The sequence below is a fragment of the Carcharhinus amblyrhynchos genome, chromosome 23 (genome assembly GCF_965287045.1).
Source record: "Carcharhinus amblyrhynchos chromosome 23, sCarAmb.v2.hapA, whole genome shotgun sequence".
NCBI classification, from domain to species: Eukaryota; Metazoa; Chordata; class Chondrichthyes; order Carcharhiniformes; family Carcharhinidae; genus Carcharhinus; species Carcharhinus amblyrhynchos.
Genome location: NC_137346.1, coordinates 32,908,481 through 32,926,706, shown reverse-complemented (window position 1 = coordinate 32,926,706; position 18,226 = coordinate 32,908,481). Strand labels below are relative to the sequence as shown.

Sequence of the window (18,226 nt, the reverse complement as noted above, 5' to 3'; positions counted from 1 at the left end):
GCAGAGCGGATTCGATGGGCCAAATGACTTAATTCTGCTCTTAAATCTTATGAACTTATAAATGAATAATTAAGAAGTCCAGATTCTGGTCATTTCTGCATTTTGACTGTTTCCCAGTTCAGCACCCTTATTGTTGACTTTTACTATTTTTTTGTTGATGGGCTGTAATGCTCAGCAAACACTGTACCAATTCTCATTGTATTTCTTAACATTTTCTATATACATTCAGTCTTAATACAATCCCTGCAACATCCATTATTGTGATTGGGTCTTTTTCTGCCACACTGTCATCTCTCCTGAAAATATTACAAACAGAGATATGACAATTCATATCCTCAAAAAAAAACCCACATCTCCAATAAAGATCCCACCACAATTATTGAAGTTTCTACTGTTCCCATTGTGTTTTAAAGCTCTTTGTAGTTGCCTATATTTTACCACTAAGTCTTGAAACAACACTGGCCTTTATTCTTCAGCCTGCTCCGTGGTGACGTGTATAAAAATATGGCTCCCGCTTCTGAACACGGCATCTAGGGCAGCACATAGCAGTCTTGTTAAAAAACTCTCTCTTCACTGGCAGCAATAATCAATGTCCATGTGCAGGAACCTGACTTTAATGAGGAGGGATGTCCCAAGATTCCTATTTACTCAGTATTATCACTCACTGTTTCAATCACAGTTAAAACAAATTTACCAGTGTTCAGCATCCTGTTTCTTGTTTGGTACATAAGAACATAAGAACATAAGAACATAAGAAATAGGAGCAGGAGTAGGCCATCTAGCCCTTCGAGCCTGCCCCGCCATTCAATAAGATCATGGCTGATCTGTCGTGGCTCAGTTCCACCCTCCCGCCCTCTCCCCATAACCCTTAATCCCTTCTCTTATCAAAAACCCATCAACCCGCTTCTTAAAAATATTTAGCGAGGCAGCCTCCACCACTTCAACGGGCAGAGAATTCCAGAGATTCACCACCCTTTGAGTGAAGAAGTTCCTCCTCAACTCCGTTCTAAACCGCCTCCCCTTTATCTTGAGGCTGTGCCCCCTAGTCCTACTGTCTTTTTTGAGCGGCAAGAGTCTCTCCACCTCTATCCTATCCATCCCATTCATCATCTTATACGTCTCAATGAGATCTCCCCTCATTCTTCTAAACTCTAACGAGTACAAGCCTAGTTTATTCAGCCTCTCCTCATAGCTCAATCCCCTCAACTCCGGTATCAGCCTAGTAAACCTCCTCTGCACTCCCTCCAGGGCCAAAATATCCTTGCGCAGGTGCGGCGCCCAAAACTGCACACAGTACTCCAGCTGCGGCCTCACCAATGCCCTATACAGCTGCAGCAAGACCTCCCTACTTTTATATTCAATCCCCCTCGCTATGAAGGCCAGCATCCCATTCGCCTTCCTGACCACCTGCTGCACCTGCAAGCTGGGTTTTTGCGACTCATGCACAAGGACCCCGAGGTCCCTCTGCACCGTCGCCTGCTGCAGTTTTTCGCCACGTAAGTAATAGTCCTTCCTACCATTCTTCCTACCAAAGTGGACCACCTCACACTTGCCAACATTAAATTCCATTTGCCATTTCCTGGCCCATTCGCCCAGCCTATCTAGATCCTTCTGCAGACTCTCCACACCCTCCGCACAATTTGCCGTTCCCCCAATCTTGGTGTCATCAGCAAATTTCGACACCCTGCACTCGGTTCCCTCCTCCAGATCATCTATATAAATGGTAAATAGCTGAGGCCCCAGCACCGACCCCTGGGGCACCCCACTAGTCACCATCCGCCAATCCGAATAGCACCCATTGACCCCCACTCTCTGCCTCCTATTTGACAACCAATCCTCTATCCACGCTAACACCCTACCCCCAACTCCATGTCCCCTGACCTTCTGCAATAACCTCTTGTGAGGTACCTTGTCAAACGCCTTCTGAAAATCCAGAAAGACCACATCCACCGGCTCTCCTCTATCCACTGCCCTAGACACATCCTCATAGAACTCCAGTAAATTTGTCAGACACGACTTCCCTTTAATGAAACCGTGTTGCGTCCGCCCTATCAAGCAATTCCCTTCAAGATGCCTCGCAATTTCCTGCTTAATGATGGATTCTAACATTTTACCTACCACAGACGTTAAACTAACCGGCCTATAATTCCCCGCCTTTTGCCTGGCACCCTTCTTAAACAACGGCGTAACATTAGCCGTTTTCCAATCTTCCGGCACTTCCCCAGAATCCAGCGACGTCTGGAAAATAACCACCAAGGCATCCACTATCACCTCCGCCATTTCTTTCAGAACCCTCGGATGCATTCCATCCGGTCCTGGGGACTTGTCCACAATCAGCCCCTCCAGTCTGTCGAGCACCACCTCTCTAGTAACAGTAATGTCATTAAGACCCTCCATTCCTACCACCTTTCCATCGCTAACACCCGGCAAATTATTCACGTCCTCCTCCGTGAAGACAGAAACAAAAAAGTTATTCAAGACCTTCGCCATATCCCCATCCCCTACCACTAGCTCCCCTTTCTCATCCTCTAAAGGACCAACGTTCACCCTAGCCAGCCTCTTGCTTTTTATATATTTATAAAAACTCTTGCTATCCTTTTTTATATTAAGTGCTAGCCCAGCCTCATAGCTTCTCCTACCCTCCTTTATCAACTTCTTTGTCAATCTTTGTTGACATTTAAACCTTTCCCAATCCTCTTCTCGCCCATTTAGTTCATCCTGCAAGCTGGTCCATCTATCCATGGGACTGATTCATTATTGACAATGTCACCATTTGTGCACTACCTCCGAGTTCTCCCTGCAACTCCCTTTCCTCCAACACTCAGTGTGCTACTTTTCTGTGAAGGAGTATATGCAGTGCAAGGAGGACACCATCTCCAACAAGAAGCTTCCCGGTCCCCACATGTTCTCGTTCTCCTACTTGTTGGTCCACCGGACAAATCTCACCGCTGTGTCTTTGAATTCTTCTCTAACACTGCTTTAAATCAACTACTATTTGCAGAGATTTTCATCCACAGTAGTTCAATTTATATGCCTCTGCAGCCCCCTGCCACCAAAAATCAACACTGGCTGCTTTTATTTCCCTAGACAACATTTTGCCATTGACGTGCAATCTTAACTTCAAATCTACTTCTGTTTAAACCATTAGGAAGCCTGTGGGTCTATTCCCTGGCATCTTGCTCCAACTGGTACGAGTAAACTTTCCCGAGTCGAATTTAATGTCTCATTCCTGGACGTGCAAGGAAGAAAGTTTGGGAAAAGGAATTTTTCAGGGCAAGTAATAAAATAACAGCATATTGCGAATTGAAGAGGATCACCCTCAAAAGCAGAGCTTATACAGAAGAGACACAAATCACATTTGCATAGTGCTAAACGTTCAGAAGTGCTCAAGACAATGACAGCATGAGAGAGACAGACAAACAGATGGGAGTGGGGATAGAAATGGAAATAAAGTGAAGTAGCTCTACAGGTGGCCTAGGGAATACAAGAACAGGTGTGATACGTAACCAGAGACGAGAAAATTGCGTATTGGGATTCCTAATTTGGTGTTGAATTAGCTGATCACATCTGGAGGAATAGATGTGTTCAGAGTGAAAATAAATCAGCTAGGTTTCCTAATCTTGCTCTCCCATTTTGTGCAGTGCAGTACACATGGAGTGCCACACTGTCTGAGGTGCTGTCTTTCAGATAGGATGTTTAAAAAGCCCTGTCTGTCCTTTCAGATGGATGTAAAAGATCCCTTGGCAGTATTCAGCGTGCAAGTTTTCTATATGCCCTAGCTAGTACCTGGCACTCTACTGACAGCTAGAACAAATGATCTGGTTATTATCACATTGCTGCTGATGGAAGCTTGCCATGCATTAATTGGTTCTAAATTACAACAGTGACTACACTTCAAAAGTACATCATTGGCTGGACAGCACTCTGGGATTTGCTGAGGTTGTGAAAGTTAAATTTGAGCAGCACAGTGATAGTGGTTAGCATTGCTGCCTCACAGGTCCAGGGACCTGGGTTCGGTTCTTAACTTGGGTCACTGTCTGTGTGGAGTCTGCACATTCACCCCGTGTCTGCATGGGTTTCCTCTGGGTGCCCCAGTTTCCCCCCTCAGTCTGAAAGAGGTGCTAATTAGGTACATCAGCCATGCTAAATTCTCCCTCCGTGCCAAAGTGTGGCGGCTAGGGGATTTTCACAATAACTTCATTGCAATGTTAATGTAAGCCTATTTATAACAAATAAGTAAACTTAAAAACTTAAATGCAAGACTTTATCTGTTTTGGTGATTCTAGAGGATGTCATGGCTCCCAGTGTGAGGCGCCATCCGAAGAAAGCCAGGTCAGGAAAGGCTTAATTTAAAGAAAAAATCTAAAACTTTGATTCAGTTTAAAAGAAATTTGAATCAAGAGCCAACATAGAACTGGGGCTGCATTTGCTGTAGTCGGTCACGTGCATCCAGGCAACAGGAAAGGAACTAAACGAAGTCCTGTCCGTCACTGCAGCACACCTACATGGGACAGTGCTGCCATGGAAACAAAGCAAAGCCGACTACAGACAACAAGGAGGTAAAAATCCATAAAACCTCCTCCTTGCAACTCAACCGTCAGCCTTAACTTTCTCTAGGTGGCTGTGGAACCACACTGGGACTCTCATGAAGAGGAATGCGTCATGCTGAAAGCTGAAATACTTTCCCTCGCAAATAACAAATCTCACACGGTTTAGAACTTGTTCCATTCGGCTCTTGAAAGCACTCAGATGCAGCTGTTGCTGCCTATTCCTGAACTATGTGAGAAATTTTGTGTAATTAGGCTATTGTATGGCCCCGAGTCTGGGTGGGGCCTGCTGAGGTTTCTTTAATCTTCACCACTGTGACACATTTGCAGTCAGAGTTGTGCTTCACAGTCAGCGCCAGGGCTGCAGGGGCGGAGGGGGGGGAGGCTACACTGTGACAGCTGCTGAGTTTTCAAGCTTCTTTAAATGGAGACCTATGGCCTTCCTGTACCCCTACGTGACCTGCCTAGTAAACAGAGGGACTGTTTTCCTTGGCAGCATATCAGTCACTCCTTTCCCGCTCACTTGCTCACTCTGCAGGCTTCTCTGGCACTGTTTAGATAGTTGCTGAAGCGACATGCTGCTTTCTTGTGCTAGCTAATCTAATGGACCATGGATCCTTCTGAAGATGGAGGGTGGTTGGTAGACATGCCTGATGTAAATACTCTCTGGAATGTTCTGTATTTAGAAATCTTCTCCCCCAAGGCACCTGTTTTAGGAAAAAAGATTGCAATGTAATGACCTGGGATTCCTGAGGAAACTTTATTACACGGACCCAGTGAGGGATGGGGGAGTTTGTGGATTGCTGGGGGTTCAGGTGAAGAAAAAAAGTGCAAGATTTATTTTGCCCACACTAGGCCGTGCACTGCGACGTTGCAGCTGACAGATGCTACATTGGCAGAATCAAAAAAAATTAAGTGGCTGACAGCAAAATTAATTGTAAAATGACTGGTCTCATTGACTCCAGCATTCGATGGACAAACCAGTTCTGGGTAAAGTCAGCAGTCTGATCCTGTTTACGTTAGCAAGAGGTCAGCAGCTAGATTTGCCTTCGGAGGCAGAAGTGACCCACAATCCTCCGGAGGCACACGGTAAGCACTACCCACAAGGTAGGCTGAATTCTTGCTTCAGGTGCAAATTGCCATTAGGGCAATGGTAAATGTGAATGGTTAAATGGAGGAAGATCTGTGGCTATAGACAGATAAAATATTACAACAACTGAGCAGGGATTGTTTGCTGCTGACCCATTCCAATGCAAACTGCTCCATTACAGGAGGACTGGGAAGCCACAGTATATAGATGAGCAAATATCTTGGGTACCAAACATTCTTTCACAAAATAGTAATTAAAGAACAACATGTTTATTTTCACAGTCTTTAGGGAAATAGAGGGGGTAACGAAGAGGTTGGGGATGCAGGCCAATGATAGCACTATTCTTTAAATTTTCTGGGTTGTGAGCCGGCACTAGAGGAAACAATTGGCACATTTTATTGCAGCAACTGTTGATCACCTCACTCAGAATGCTGAGCATCAGCTACCACCAAAAGCACAACTAGTAGGCATAAGAATAGTGGTTCCCAAATTTAATCAGGCTGCACTGCATCAAAATATTCTCCTGCACATTCACATCCCCAAAGTGATCAGCCAATATCATAAAATGCCAACTGTTTGGATGCATTTTTGCTCTTAGGGAGTAGGTTAAAATGGCCAAGAAATTCCACCCATGGAATGTTACTGGGAAAGACAAACACATCACCTTTCCACCCATGGGTTCATAGAGCCCATAGACAGCCTCACTGACCCAAGAACCACCCAAAACACTACCACGCATCCCTTGGAGCAAGACACTGCAATTACCCATCAACACAGACCCAAGAAAGACCACTGACAACCCTAATTTTTCTGTCCTTTGATCCTTTCTTTTTTAGCCATAATTAGATCATTTGGACTTTGTTTAAAATTAAAACAGAAACTTCTTTTTAAACAGCCTCAACAGATCTGACCTGACAATAAGTTGGTTTCAACATGGGTTGGAGGAGAGGGGGAGATGGCAAACTGCAGTTGCACCTGACCTTTGATGACTCAAGTCACTTTATAGGGAGCAGGGATGGAGGGGGAAAATAAACAGAATTAAAACAATTTTCCTGTTGCCACCAATTCAATATTGCCCTTGCTTCTTTCTATCCAGTTCACTTCCACATATTAATATCCCAATAAATACATCCCATCTCCAATCTCACCACCTCCTCAACTGTTATGCTCCTCCTTCATTGAATGACAGTCCAATTTGCTGATATGGCATATTCAACTGCATCTGTACACTGTACTCATCATCTCCACACAAATGCAGCCAAAACACCCTTTACATTATCCACAATGAGAAAACAGCCTTAAAAAATAGCTTCTTCTCAATTGCACTGAACTGGGATGCTTCCCTTCCCTGCAGTCTGCACCCAAGCTAAACAGGTCTCCTGTCACATCCCAGTTTCAATCTAGTGGATTAAAAGGAGTCAATAAATAATGGGGAGAACTTGAAACAAAGATTGCTTTGTTTTGATTCAGTGTCTGCACAAGCTACTGTTTGGCTTCTGCAGTTAACGGAGCCTTGTCCTGTGGAATAGCCCCAGGACAAAGATTGCAAATCCTATATAGCTGCTAATCTGATATGAATCATGCTGCCCCTGGAGACAGTTTTCAACAATTCTCTAAAGTTGTGTAACTTGTGTCAAGTAAAGTTTGGCTTGAAGGTTTACAACATCTGCTCTCAATGATGTTTCATTAACTCAACTGAGGTGCAATACATCAACTGTTCCAAAAATGCTGCTCAGCTCCAGCAAGGAGCCACTCAAGTACATTACTGAAGTAAATAGCATCAGAAAGAATAAGTGGAAAAGCGGGGGGGAAGAAGGAAATGAACGCAGGAAGTGCAGGAAAGGAGCTGGAGTAGAAAATTGGGAAGGCAACTAGAGAAGGATAAGGGCAGGATGGAGTTGGTGGCGAAGGGCTGGAAAAGGGTGAGAAGCAGAAGGAGGCATTGACGTTATGGTTTGAGAACTTCCAGCCAGCCACAACACAAATCAACTGCTGCAAGTCAATCCCCGGAGATTCTACAAAACTCACTTCAGTAAAAAAAAACTGAACAGAATAGGACAAAGAAAATAGACCAAAACACTTTCAACACTTCCTAACGTAGGAAGCACAGCCTGTCTCAGAACCTGTGTTGAACAGAGATATGAATCATTGTTCAGGTCTTCTCCAAATAACTACGGTAAGCACTTTAAAACAGACTACTGTAGCTGGAAAGGGCCTAATCATATGCACAAAGTTTTAATCCCACCCGCAAATTGATTCTGATACGCCAGGAGACTGGGCTTCAATAGTCTCTCAGCAATGTTTTCCCAGTTCTAACTGGTCAAACAGGGGTGCAGTGGGAAGCTCCCTTCAGTTCCCCTCCTTTATCTTGATAATGTCCTGTTTATAGCAGGCATTTGTTACTCTCTTTGGAAGAATCAAGAGTGTAAATAGATAAACACCTTTAAAGGATCAGATCTCTGGGGCCCATTCTTCACTGAGTTTGGGTAAATTCAATCAAAGCTGCAAGGTAACTGAAAGAGCAGCGATTATTTTGCTCGATTGTTTCCTAAGCTGACAGTTTCTCAGGAGGAGGATCCCGGTGAGATAGTCCTGGCACAAACTCTCAATGCTGTGTGTGGGAGGCAGGTGTTCCTAATGCTTATGGCACCAGACTATCCTCTGTAGAACTTGGCAGTTAATTGCTTTGCCTGGAAGCACTAGCTCTTAAAAAAGGATCTTGGGTATGAAAACATCAACCAAGAAACAATTATTCTGTCACAACTGAGTTGAAGTAAATGACAGGTTTTCATTTTTGACATTTCATGTCTCTCTAATTTACTACTCTGAATAGTTAAGTACTGATTAAGGCAAGTGACCCAAGTACAGGCAGATTTACAACAATCAGTATACAGCTGGCACATTGTACTCTTTCAGTTGTTTGTAGGACCGAACTTTATAACCGAATACCAGCAATCTTTTATCATCCCATAAGGTCCTTCCTCTACTAAATTCCCCACACCCCTTAATTATTACCCTTGGCTCTGAAAGTGAAATTAGGAGCCAATTTTTCCCAGACAAACAACTAATGGTTGAGGTCAAGTTGGATTCAAACACTTGCCGCTGAAACATCAGGCAGGAATTTTTGCTGTAACTGGAATCTTCCTGCTCTATAGGGTAAGTACGATTTTTGTGGTAGGTGTCGGTGCAGACTCAATGGGCTGAAGGGCCCTGAAGGGTGACTCAATAACTCAATGTTCCACACTGCTGCATGGGATGTTCAGCTCAAACCTGTCCGTGGTGTGCATCTGCAAGAAGACCGCAGGTGTCTGTTGGCTGGTTAGTAGTCTGGTTTCTACGTTCCTATGTTCTGAGTGGGCCCTTGCAAATTTTTATTAGTGTGAAATGGACAGATAAAGTCCATATTCAATGGCTGCCTTTTATGAAACTAGCCCATATACAGAATTGGGTCATTTCCTCTTTTGGGAAATGTCCTATCCTCATCCAGTTTTGGTCTGAGTAAGAAATGAACATCGCACATTTAATCTGATTTCACCAAACCTGCTTCTTTCCACAGCACCTCATTCAGTTAGAATTTAAACAGATTTATCTCTGCATTAAGATCCCAGATAATGCATTGAGGAGAAAATAAAAGCAATAAAACTGGAATCCTAAATTAGAAATACAAGCGTAAGCAGCTCAGTCAGCCTGTGAAAGAGATCAGATCCTGGCCAAAACATTAAACCCATCCAACTCAGACTTATTCATTTGGATTCGCTAAATATATTTAAGACGTGGGTTGATAGGTTTTTGATAAGCGAGGGGATTAAAGGTTATGGGGAGAGGGCAGGAATGTGGAACTGAGACATGACAGATCAGCCATGATCTTACTGAATGGCAGGGCAGGCTCAAAGGGCTAGATGACCTACTCCTGCTCCTATTTCTTATGTTATGATTCCAACTGAAGTGTCATCCTTCATGTTTCGATTCTACCAAGGGTTACAGGTGACAAACAAAAGCTTCTTGAATGGCTGATCCTGCCCGCTCCTGAGATTCACTCTCAGTACCATGTGTCACCATATGTACACACTCGACCTCTCTCTCCAGCAGCACCAATTATCTCAAAGCTGTTCCTGGGTCCATAGTTTCATTTTATCCTTTGTCTGATCTGAAGCTTTCACTAAAAACCTGTTCTCTACCTCTCAGGTGTGAAGGAACTTAAGTGCCAGCAATTCATTTAAGTCCGCTCCAGATCTTTCTTCACTTTCACTTCTCTCTAACTTCATCCCTACTTTGAATCCCACTTCAGAATACACGCCAACCTTTCCTTCTCTGACACTAAACAGTCCTTAGCAAAGGACTCAGCTTTATCCATTACTACCCCCATCTCAATTAACTTTGAGCGCCACATAACGCTGAGCTCTTGTTCCATCACCTTCATGCTCACTTCTTTGCCACTCGTGCTCTCAAACCAGCAGACCCTCTCACCCACCTACAGCATTCTGCCTTCACCTGGACTCCTCCCCCCGGCCTCTTACCTGCTCTTGATCTTTTCATTAAGAACTATCGGCATGACATCTGCTGGCAAGGGTGGTGTTCATTCTGTTTGGTGTACCAACATTTAACTCTCAGACACTTCTTCCTAACTCCCCTGGACCATGACCCCATCACCGAACATCAAGCCATCATTTCCAGGACTGTCACTGATCTCATCTCCTCTGGGGATTTTCCTTCCATAATTTCTCACCTTACAGACCCCCAACCCCACAAAGCCTGCTTCTGCCTTCCCAAAATCCCCAAACTGGACTGTCCTGGGTAAACCCATTGTTTCAGCTTCTTCCTGCCCCCAAACTCATTTCTTCCCATCTTGACTCAATTTCTTCTCCTCTTACTCACCTACCTGTGAATCTTCTGAAGCCCCACATCATTTTAACAATTTCAGTTTCTTGGCTTGAACTGCCTCCTCTTCACTAAGGACGCCCAATCCCTCTACACCTCCAACCCCACCAGGATGGTCTGAGAGGTCTCCGCTTCTTCACTGAACAGAGGTAGAATTGATCACACATAAGAACATAAGAAATAGGAGCAGGAGTAGGCCATCTAGCCCTTCGAGCCTGCCCCGCCATTCAATAAGATCATGGCTGATCTGAAGTGGATCAGTTCCACTTTCCCGCTGTCTCCCAATAACCCTTAATTCCCTTGTCTATCAGAAACCTATCTACCCGTGACTTAAATATATTCAGTGAGGTAGCCAATGGGCAGAGAATTCCAGAGATTCATCACCCTTTGAGTGAAGAAGTTCCTCCCCAACTCCGATCTAAACTGCACACCCCCTCCCCCACCCGTTATCTTGAGGCTGTGCCCTCTAGTCCTGCTATCCTTTCTAAGCGGGAAGAATCTCTTATCTCTCTTACAACCACGATTGTATTCAATGCTGAGCAGGGGCAAGGGGCCATGGAGTCTACAACTGGCACTATTCCTGATGCTTTTCAATTAAAAGCCAGACATTTTCCAACTGTTACAAATTACCACTTAAAGTTCACTGCCTGGCAGACAGGAAAATAAGATATTAATGTTCATGGAGAAGTAGTCAGGGTCAAAGTGACAGTCAAGTTCACACATTTAGCCAATTAGGAATGGCTGGAATAGCAAAGAGACAGATCTTACAATGGAGCATGGACAGTCTTAAAAACCATCAGCTTCTCTGAATCACCAGCTTCTCCATTTCCCAAAATAAAAATGAAGAAAGTATCTGCCTGTTACTCTCCACTTATTCAATTGCAGCTCCCAGCTTCACTTTCAATTGAAATCCTTCCAATCAATCCTTTTGTTTAATTTATAAACTAATCCTTGATATTTTAAAATTAAAGCATGGTTCGGGATCAGTTACTGATCCCAGAAAGGGGCATTTTAATACTTACCAAAATCTCCTACAGTGGTTAAAAATTTACATAGGGTCATGAACGAAGCCCAATCCATCACACAAACCAGCCTCCCATCCATTCACTCTGTCTACATTTCCCCCTGCCTTGGCAAAGCAGCCAGTATAACTAAGGACCCCCCCCCACACCCCAGCCATATTCTCTTCTATCTCTGAGGTTATGTACAAACCAACTCAAGAACAGCTTCTTCTCTGCTGCTATCAGACTTCTGAATGGACCTACCTCGTGTTAAGTTGATCTTTCTCGACACTCTAGCTCTGACTGTAACATTACATTCTGCACTCTCTCCTTTCCTTCTTTATGAACGGTATGCGTTGCCTGCATAGCATGCAAGAAACAATACTTTTCACTGTATATTGATAAATGTGACAATAATAAATCAAATTCAAGAACTTATGGTAATAAGTAATGGGTAATGGCTACTCTTGTGGTCAGGACAGTGAAGGTTAATGCGATAGCCATTCTTGAGGTCAATGCAGTGATGGTCAATTGAAATGGTCTTGAGGTAAGAAGCAACCAAAGAAAACCAGGTTCTCACTCACACTGAACCAGTCAAGCAGAACATCAAAACATCCTGTACATCTTACATTTCATTCCTCTCCAACAGGAAAAAAATCATAAGCAGGTTGGTGAAGTTAAAATGCACCAGGGTGCCAACTTAGTAGCAGCTAACACTGCTGCTATTGACCAGGCTAGACTCAGGCCCCAGAATTGCTTGTAAGCCACAAGACAAGACTCATGTGCTTTTTTTTGCATTGTGTGTCTTGAACATAATATCAGGAGAAGTCCATATAAAGCCCCTTAGCCTATTCCGTCCCCAGTGAGGCCATGGTCACTGAGGCCATTGATAGGTAATGCCTCTGCTCCATGTCCTTTGATACTTCTGGCTAACAGAAATCTATCAATTTCAGTTTGATGGGACAGAAAGTTGAAAGGTAACACACGATGGCTTGCTGTGACCGAAGAATAAAGAATAAACATATCAAAAGAAAAATGGATGCTGTGAGTGATGGCTCCGAAGCTGCTCAGCTACATCGTAAAAAGTCAAGCCAAAAAGGGAGCTGCACAGGCCAAGTCTCTGGTGACTGTACCTGGAGGGGCTATAAATTTTCATTTCCTCAAAATCTGCAGTGTTTCATTAAATGTGATTAAGATAAGCATGGAACAGAAACTTGGGACTCAAGGTGTAGAAAATTAGCATCTGGGAGAGGGATGAAGGAGAATGCAAAATTACACAGATTGGGTCTACCATAAATTTATTACATGTACTTACTTGTATGGATTAGGTGCTGGGAGAGGCAGAGAACGATTCAAACAAATAAAGGAGTCAAGGAAAATGGGACCATAGAAACCAGCAATGCTGGTTTCAGGGGAGTGGCTACTTTAAATAGTGCTGTCAATCTGTTAGTGTGCTTTGTGCCGTCAAATATTCACTCTCCTGGCACTGTCCTCACTTTCATCATCACTGGATTTTTAAAAGTTCAGCAACAAACACTGGAAAGCTCCAGTTCGGCACCTGGACGTCAAATAACTGGCCTTGGTTGTAACGTGGCCCACAGGTTGAATATCTGGTGGGTACACACTGTTAAAGCTCATACATGAATGACTTGTTGGGCAAAGGGCTTCTGACTTCATAGAACTACTTGCGATCTGAGACAAGGCAAGGTTTCTGGTCCCATGAAATTATACCCAATCTGAGCTGGGTGAGACTGATGGAATTTAGTGGAGTCAAGCTTGGCCTGGCAAATTCTTCAGAACGTAGAAGTTGCCTAAAAATGCACTGATGTTTAAATATCTTTAATTCAGAACTTAAAGCCTGCTGAGACTGGGACCAGCTTTTATATGCAGGTTTCTAAAAAAAAAATCAAACATACTTGTTAGATATAATCTTCAAGTGATCAATCACTAAAATGTACGTGTGTGTGTATACGTTCCCTACCTTGTTGAAGAGGGAGAGACAAGGATGTGGGTCTCGGTCAGGACGCTCCAGTTTGACCATACTGACAAAGTCATAGTCTTGTTGTTCATCTTCACTGGTGTTACAGAGCCACAGAGGATGAAACTGCCAAACAAAGCAATAGAAAGCTTCTATTAAACTGCTAGAATCATAAACATGAAAAGAGGAAAAAAATATACAAGGAAAAAAAAACAGCTGCTGATTACAACTATATCATGTTCTTTACTATTCACAAAATGCCTTGCCTGTAATGGATCCACATGTCTATATAATTAGGAATGGATCCACATGTCTATATAATTGGAGATTTGGGCACCTTCCAGTCTTTCAGCCATCCTGCACTTTCCCCCTGTGTTGATCTCGACTAATTTGGGATCCATATTTATCTACATTACAGTTCACCTTCCTGCAGAAACCTCAGGTACTCTCAGGTGCACTGGTTTGTCTTTACCCTTGGGCTGGTACAGATTGATGGTTGAAGCAGATTTAAGTTGCATGGCTATTGCTGGACTTGTGTCCCTTAAATGCAATGTTGATATTGAATACTGAGGAGTGATATGGCTTTTGTTGCTTGTTCTGGTGTTAAAGGCCTTTTGGTATTTTTAATTATACAGGGCAAGTATAGTGATAGGTTGACATACCTGGAGATCATCATTCCTGCTTTGGAATGTTTGTAGCAAAGAGTTAGGGGGTACTGCAGATTTTAGATTACACTGCAGGATAAAGGACACTATGGAGAATTCCACACACACAGTGGCATAAAATACAAAGCAAAATGGTCAGTACTGGCACCTTGTTTTGCAAATTCAGCAACTCTGGCTAGCATTAACTTTAAGTATAAGCTGTCAGTTGCTGAGAAGTCCCCCATCCTGGGTGCCTGGAGTTGAGCCTCACCCTGGGTTCACATGGTCAGCTGAGAATCAGTGTAGACAGTTTTAGTTTTTTCTTTTGGTTGCTAAAACCAAAGCCCTTTTTGAATTGGTGAAGACATGAGAGTGTTTATAGAATTGTAATCAGTATTTCCCTTCCTCTGTCAAGCCCCCAGCACCGTGGAGGCTGGATATTATTTTATTTCCCCTTTTCAGTTTTCTACCCCATTGTTGCACCACGTGGTGTTCCAAACCCAGCTGCCAACCTATCAATCTCCAGTTATAGGGCAGGTGAACACCCTGTGGCCAAGTCTCTGATGCTGCTGCATAGCCATGAGTGGCCTGGGGAGTTGCCTGGAACCTGCATTTTTTTATTCATCCTCACTATTTAACTCCAAGCTGCAGCTTGTTTTGAGAGGTAAATGATAAGTTGGGAATCCTCCTTTAATTTTCTGGAAGTAATTTTCAGGACAGCTGCCTACTGGAATAGGGCTACCATCACCCAAAGGAAACTCTGAATAGTAATATTGCTGCATGTCATTCAATGTGGGAGAAATGTTCATTTAAACACTCAGTAGGTTCATCTTTAGCTGCATCAAAATAAGCTGATATTTTGAATTGAAAATGTAAGCTTCTTCCCAAATTAGTAACAACGAGTTGGTCTAAGTTGATCCAAAATAATGGGAAATGTTATTCACATGTGATCTGGCTACAACTGCTCCATTTATTTCTTCCAAAAGATAAACACTCCTTTTTTTAAATTGCTTGTGGAAAACATGAGGTTCAGAGTAAATGGAAGGAGAGTTGAGTTATGGGTGCTGTCAGCTCCATCTCATGCATGCATATAGGCATTTTTTCAATGTCCCGCCTGGTCAGATTTTGGACTCTAAGGTAGAAGTCCTATTCTGAAGCCATTTTAAAAAATGTTCACTTTTAAGGGTCCCAGAGCTTTCCAATTACTTCTTATTGTATAAGAACATAAGAACATAAGAAATAGGAGCAGGAGTAGGCCATCTGGCCCTTCGAGCCTGCCCCGCCATTCAATAAGATCATGGCTGATCTGTCGTGGCTCAGTTCCACTTTCCCGCCCTCTCCCCATAACCCTTAATCCCCTCTCTTATCAAAAACCCATCAACCCGCTTCTTAAAAATATTTAGCGAGGCAGCCTCCACCACTTCAACGGGCAGAGAATTCCAGATATTCACCACCCTTTGAGTGAAGAAGTTCCTCCTCAACTCCGTTCTAAACCGCCCCCCCTTTATCTTGAGGCTGTGCCCCCTAGTCCTACTGTCTTTTTTGAGCGGGAAGAGTCTCTCCACCTCTATCCTATCCATCCCATTCATCATCTTATACGTCTCAATGAGATCTCCCCTCATTCTTCTAAACTCTAACGAGTACAAGCCTAGTTTATTCAGCCTCTCCTCATAGCTCAACCCCCTCAACTCCGGTATCAGCCTAGTAAACCTCCTCTGCACTCCCTCCAAGGCCAAAATATCCTTGTGCAGGTGCGGCGCCCAAAACTGCACACAGTACTCCAGCTGCGGCCTCACCAATGCCCTATACAGCTGCAGCAAGACCTCCCTACTTTTATATTCAATCCCCCTCGCTATGAAGGCCAGCATCCCATTGATACATTATTCATTCCAGTTACAGTAACAGTTATAAATGTTTTTCAGGTTGTGTGTCTGTGCTCACACACTGCTGCCACAGGTACCAATGTTGAAGTGTGCAGATGACTCCCCATTGTCTTGTGTCTCTGGGGTGAAGCTACTGCTAATTATTGAAAGTGGTGTAGAAGCAATCAAATCGGAGGATCTAGTGCAATGTTGTTTACCTATTATCCTCTGAATACAGTTTGGGAATTAATCCATTGAGCAGGATGAGGTGATAAAGGGCTGATATTCCACCTTCTGATTTCAATACACAGTAGGCTCAGCACTTTGGGTGCAATTAGCAGCATTCTTACTCCTTCAGGAGAAGGAATGAGCAAGCTGCCAACAGCACACATTATGCCAAAGTGTTGGATAAGTAGAAAAGAAACAACATGGTTGTTCCAAAGTCATATACAGACCAAATTCTTAGTTTGTGCAAAGTTACAAGTGAGGATCATACACAAATGGGGGCCTGCACATTTGTTTATTCCAGTGCTGTCACTTACAGCACATTTGGAATCTCAGTTTCAACAGCTACTAACTTCTAAACTAAGACTTCTAAACAACAAGAGTGCCTATGATGCATGAAGAGTAGAATAAGCTGCAATCTGCACTTTCAGCTTATCACTGGTTACATGGGTCAATGCAATCCCAAAACAAATCACTGTCTTAAAACTATGCAACTGAACATGGAAAGGCGAAGAATTATTACTGTCCAAAATGGAATCCTGTCAAAACCAACATACAGTTCACACAAAATAAATGACAGGTTGGAGCAACCCCAGCATAAGGTTGCACCAACACGAAGGGCATAGAGCAGGGTTGGTCTCCTGGACACTGGCTCAGTGATAAATGGATGAGGATAAGAGCAAAAAAAATCATAAAACATTTGTAAATATTGAAATGGAGTATGGGAAAATATAATCAGATAAAGCAGCTGTTTAGCTGTTCCCTGCCCTGAGTGTAACAGGGCTGCCAATTTCACTATGTGGCTCATGCAAAATCTGGCTCATATGGCATCTTGTCTTCCACTATCTATTTTATGTGATCATCCTTGCATATTGGATATATCATTTTTGTCCTGATGCTACACAATATTCCTTTACTCAGAAGAGGCCAGGAGTTTTAAAACATGTGGCTCACGTCAGTACCTTGCAGATATTTCTGGTAGGAAAAACATAGCTTGATGGACTCCATTCAGATAAAGAACAATTTTGCCATAAAGCATTCATTACATGACTGACTCAAGGCTATGAATAACATTCCCTCCATCCATCTATACATGTGCTTCCAACTAATAGTTATTCACTCCTATCATAGCTAACACTCAGTCTTGATAGAACTCCTTCATTCTCTTATCAATCTATTAACCTCTTTGATCCTTCATCTTGCTGTTAGGAGTGCCCAATCTCTTTAATCAATCACTCTTATGCCGGAGTTACCAACCCCTCTGACAGACAGTCCATCACAATTTTGCTGGAATGAAGCCACTTTGCCTCGAATGTTTCTTTTTTCACATTTAGCCAGCTGTTACTTCAGTAACGCAGGAAAAGTGTTTAAGGCAATGGTGAAACTTTTGAAGTTTTATTGACTGTGAAATTCAAACTCCTTTTTGTTCTCACCAGTATTGCACTTCATTGAATTTTGTCTGTGGAGATGCGATGTTCCAGCTGGCATCTGTTTCAGTAGTGGAATTATATACAAATAGGGCATTGTACCCAGTCCTTTCCGGTCTTACCAAAAGGCAATCTTTAAACACCCCAACACCGACAGTGTATTGCTGTAACATGAGCTTTTCTGCAAATACTGTATTTGATAAGCAGGTCATACAAGCAATATGGTAACTTGATTAAAAATTAAACTGCACTTGGAATCAAATCAAAGGAAAAGTGTAATTGAAATGTAACTTGCATCTTCCTGTTTGTGCACAGGAGTCATTACTGTGGTGCGTGATTTCACTTTTCACTTTCATCTCTGCTAATCTACTGCCAGCTGGACACAGGCCGATGCGCGAGCTCATTCTTAGTCAGCATCGTAAAGATGGCTTGCAGAAACCCAGTCTGCACGATGCACTCAGCTCATCTATTGGGACATATCTCAACCCCCTGGGGGTCAGAGAATGCTTTAAAGGACATTTGGCAATGCATGCAGTGGGTGTGCCTTTGGATTGTGCTAGCGATATTTCATTGC

General features: G+C 43.2%; 1 protein-coding gene across 1 annotated transcript in view; it reads right to left on the bottom strand.

Moving 5' to 3' along the window:
• Positions 1-18,226, bottom strand: part of rnf43 (ring finger protein 43) — a 177,859-nt gene that overhangs the window by 51,229 nt on the left and 108,404 nt on the right. Inside the window, exon 2 of the mRNA XM_080210829.1 lies at positions 13,498-13,620. Within this exon, the coding sequence (XP_080066955.1) occupies positions 13,498-13,620 (123 nt within the window). The remainder of the gene's footprint in view (positions 1-13,497; positions 13,621-18,226) is intronic.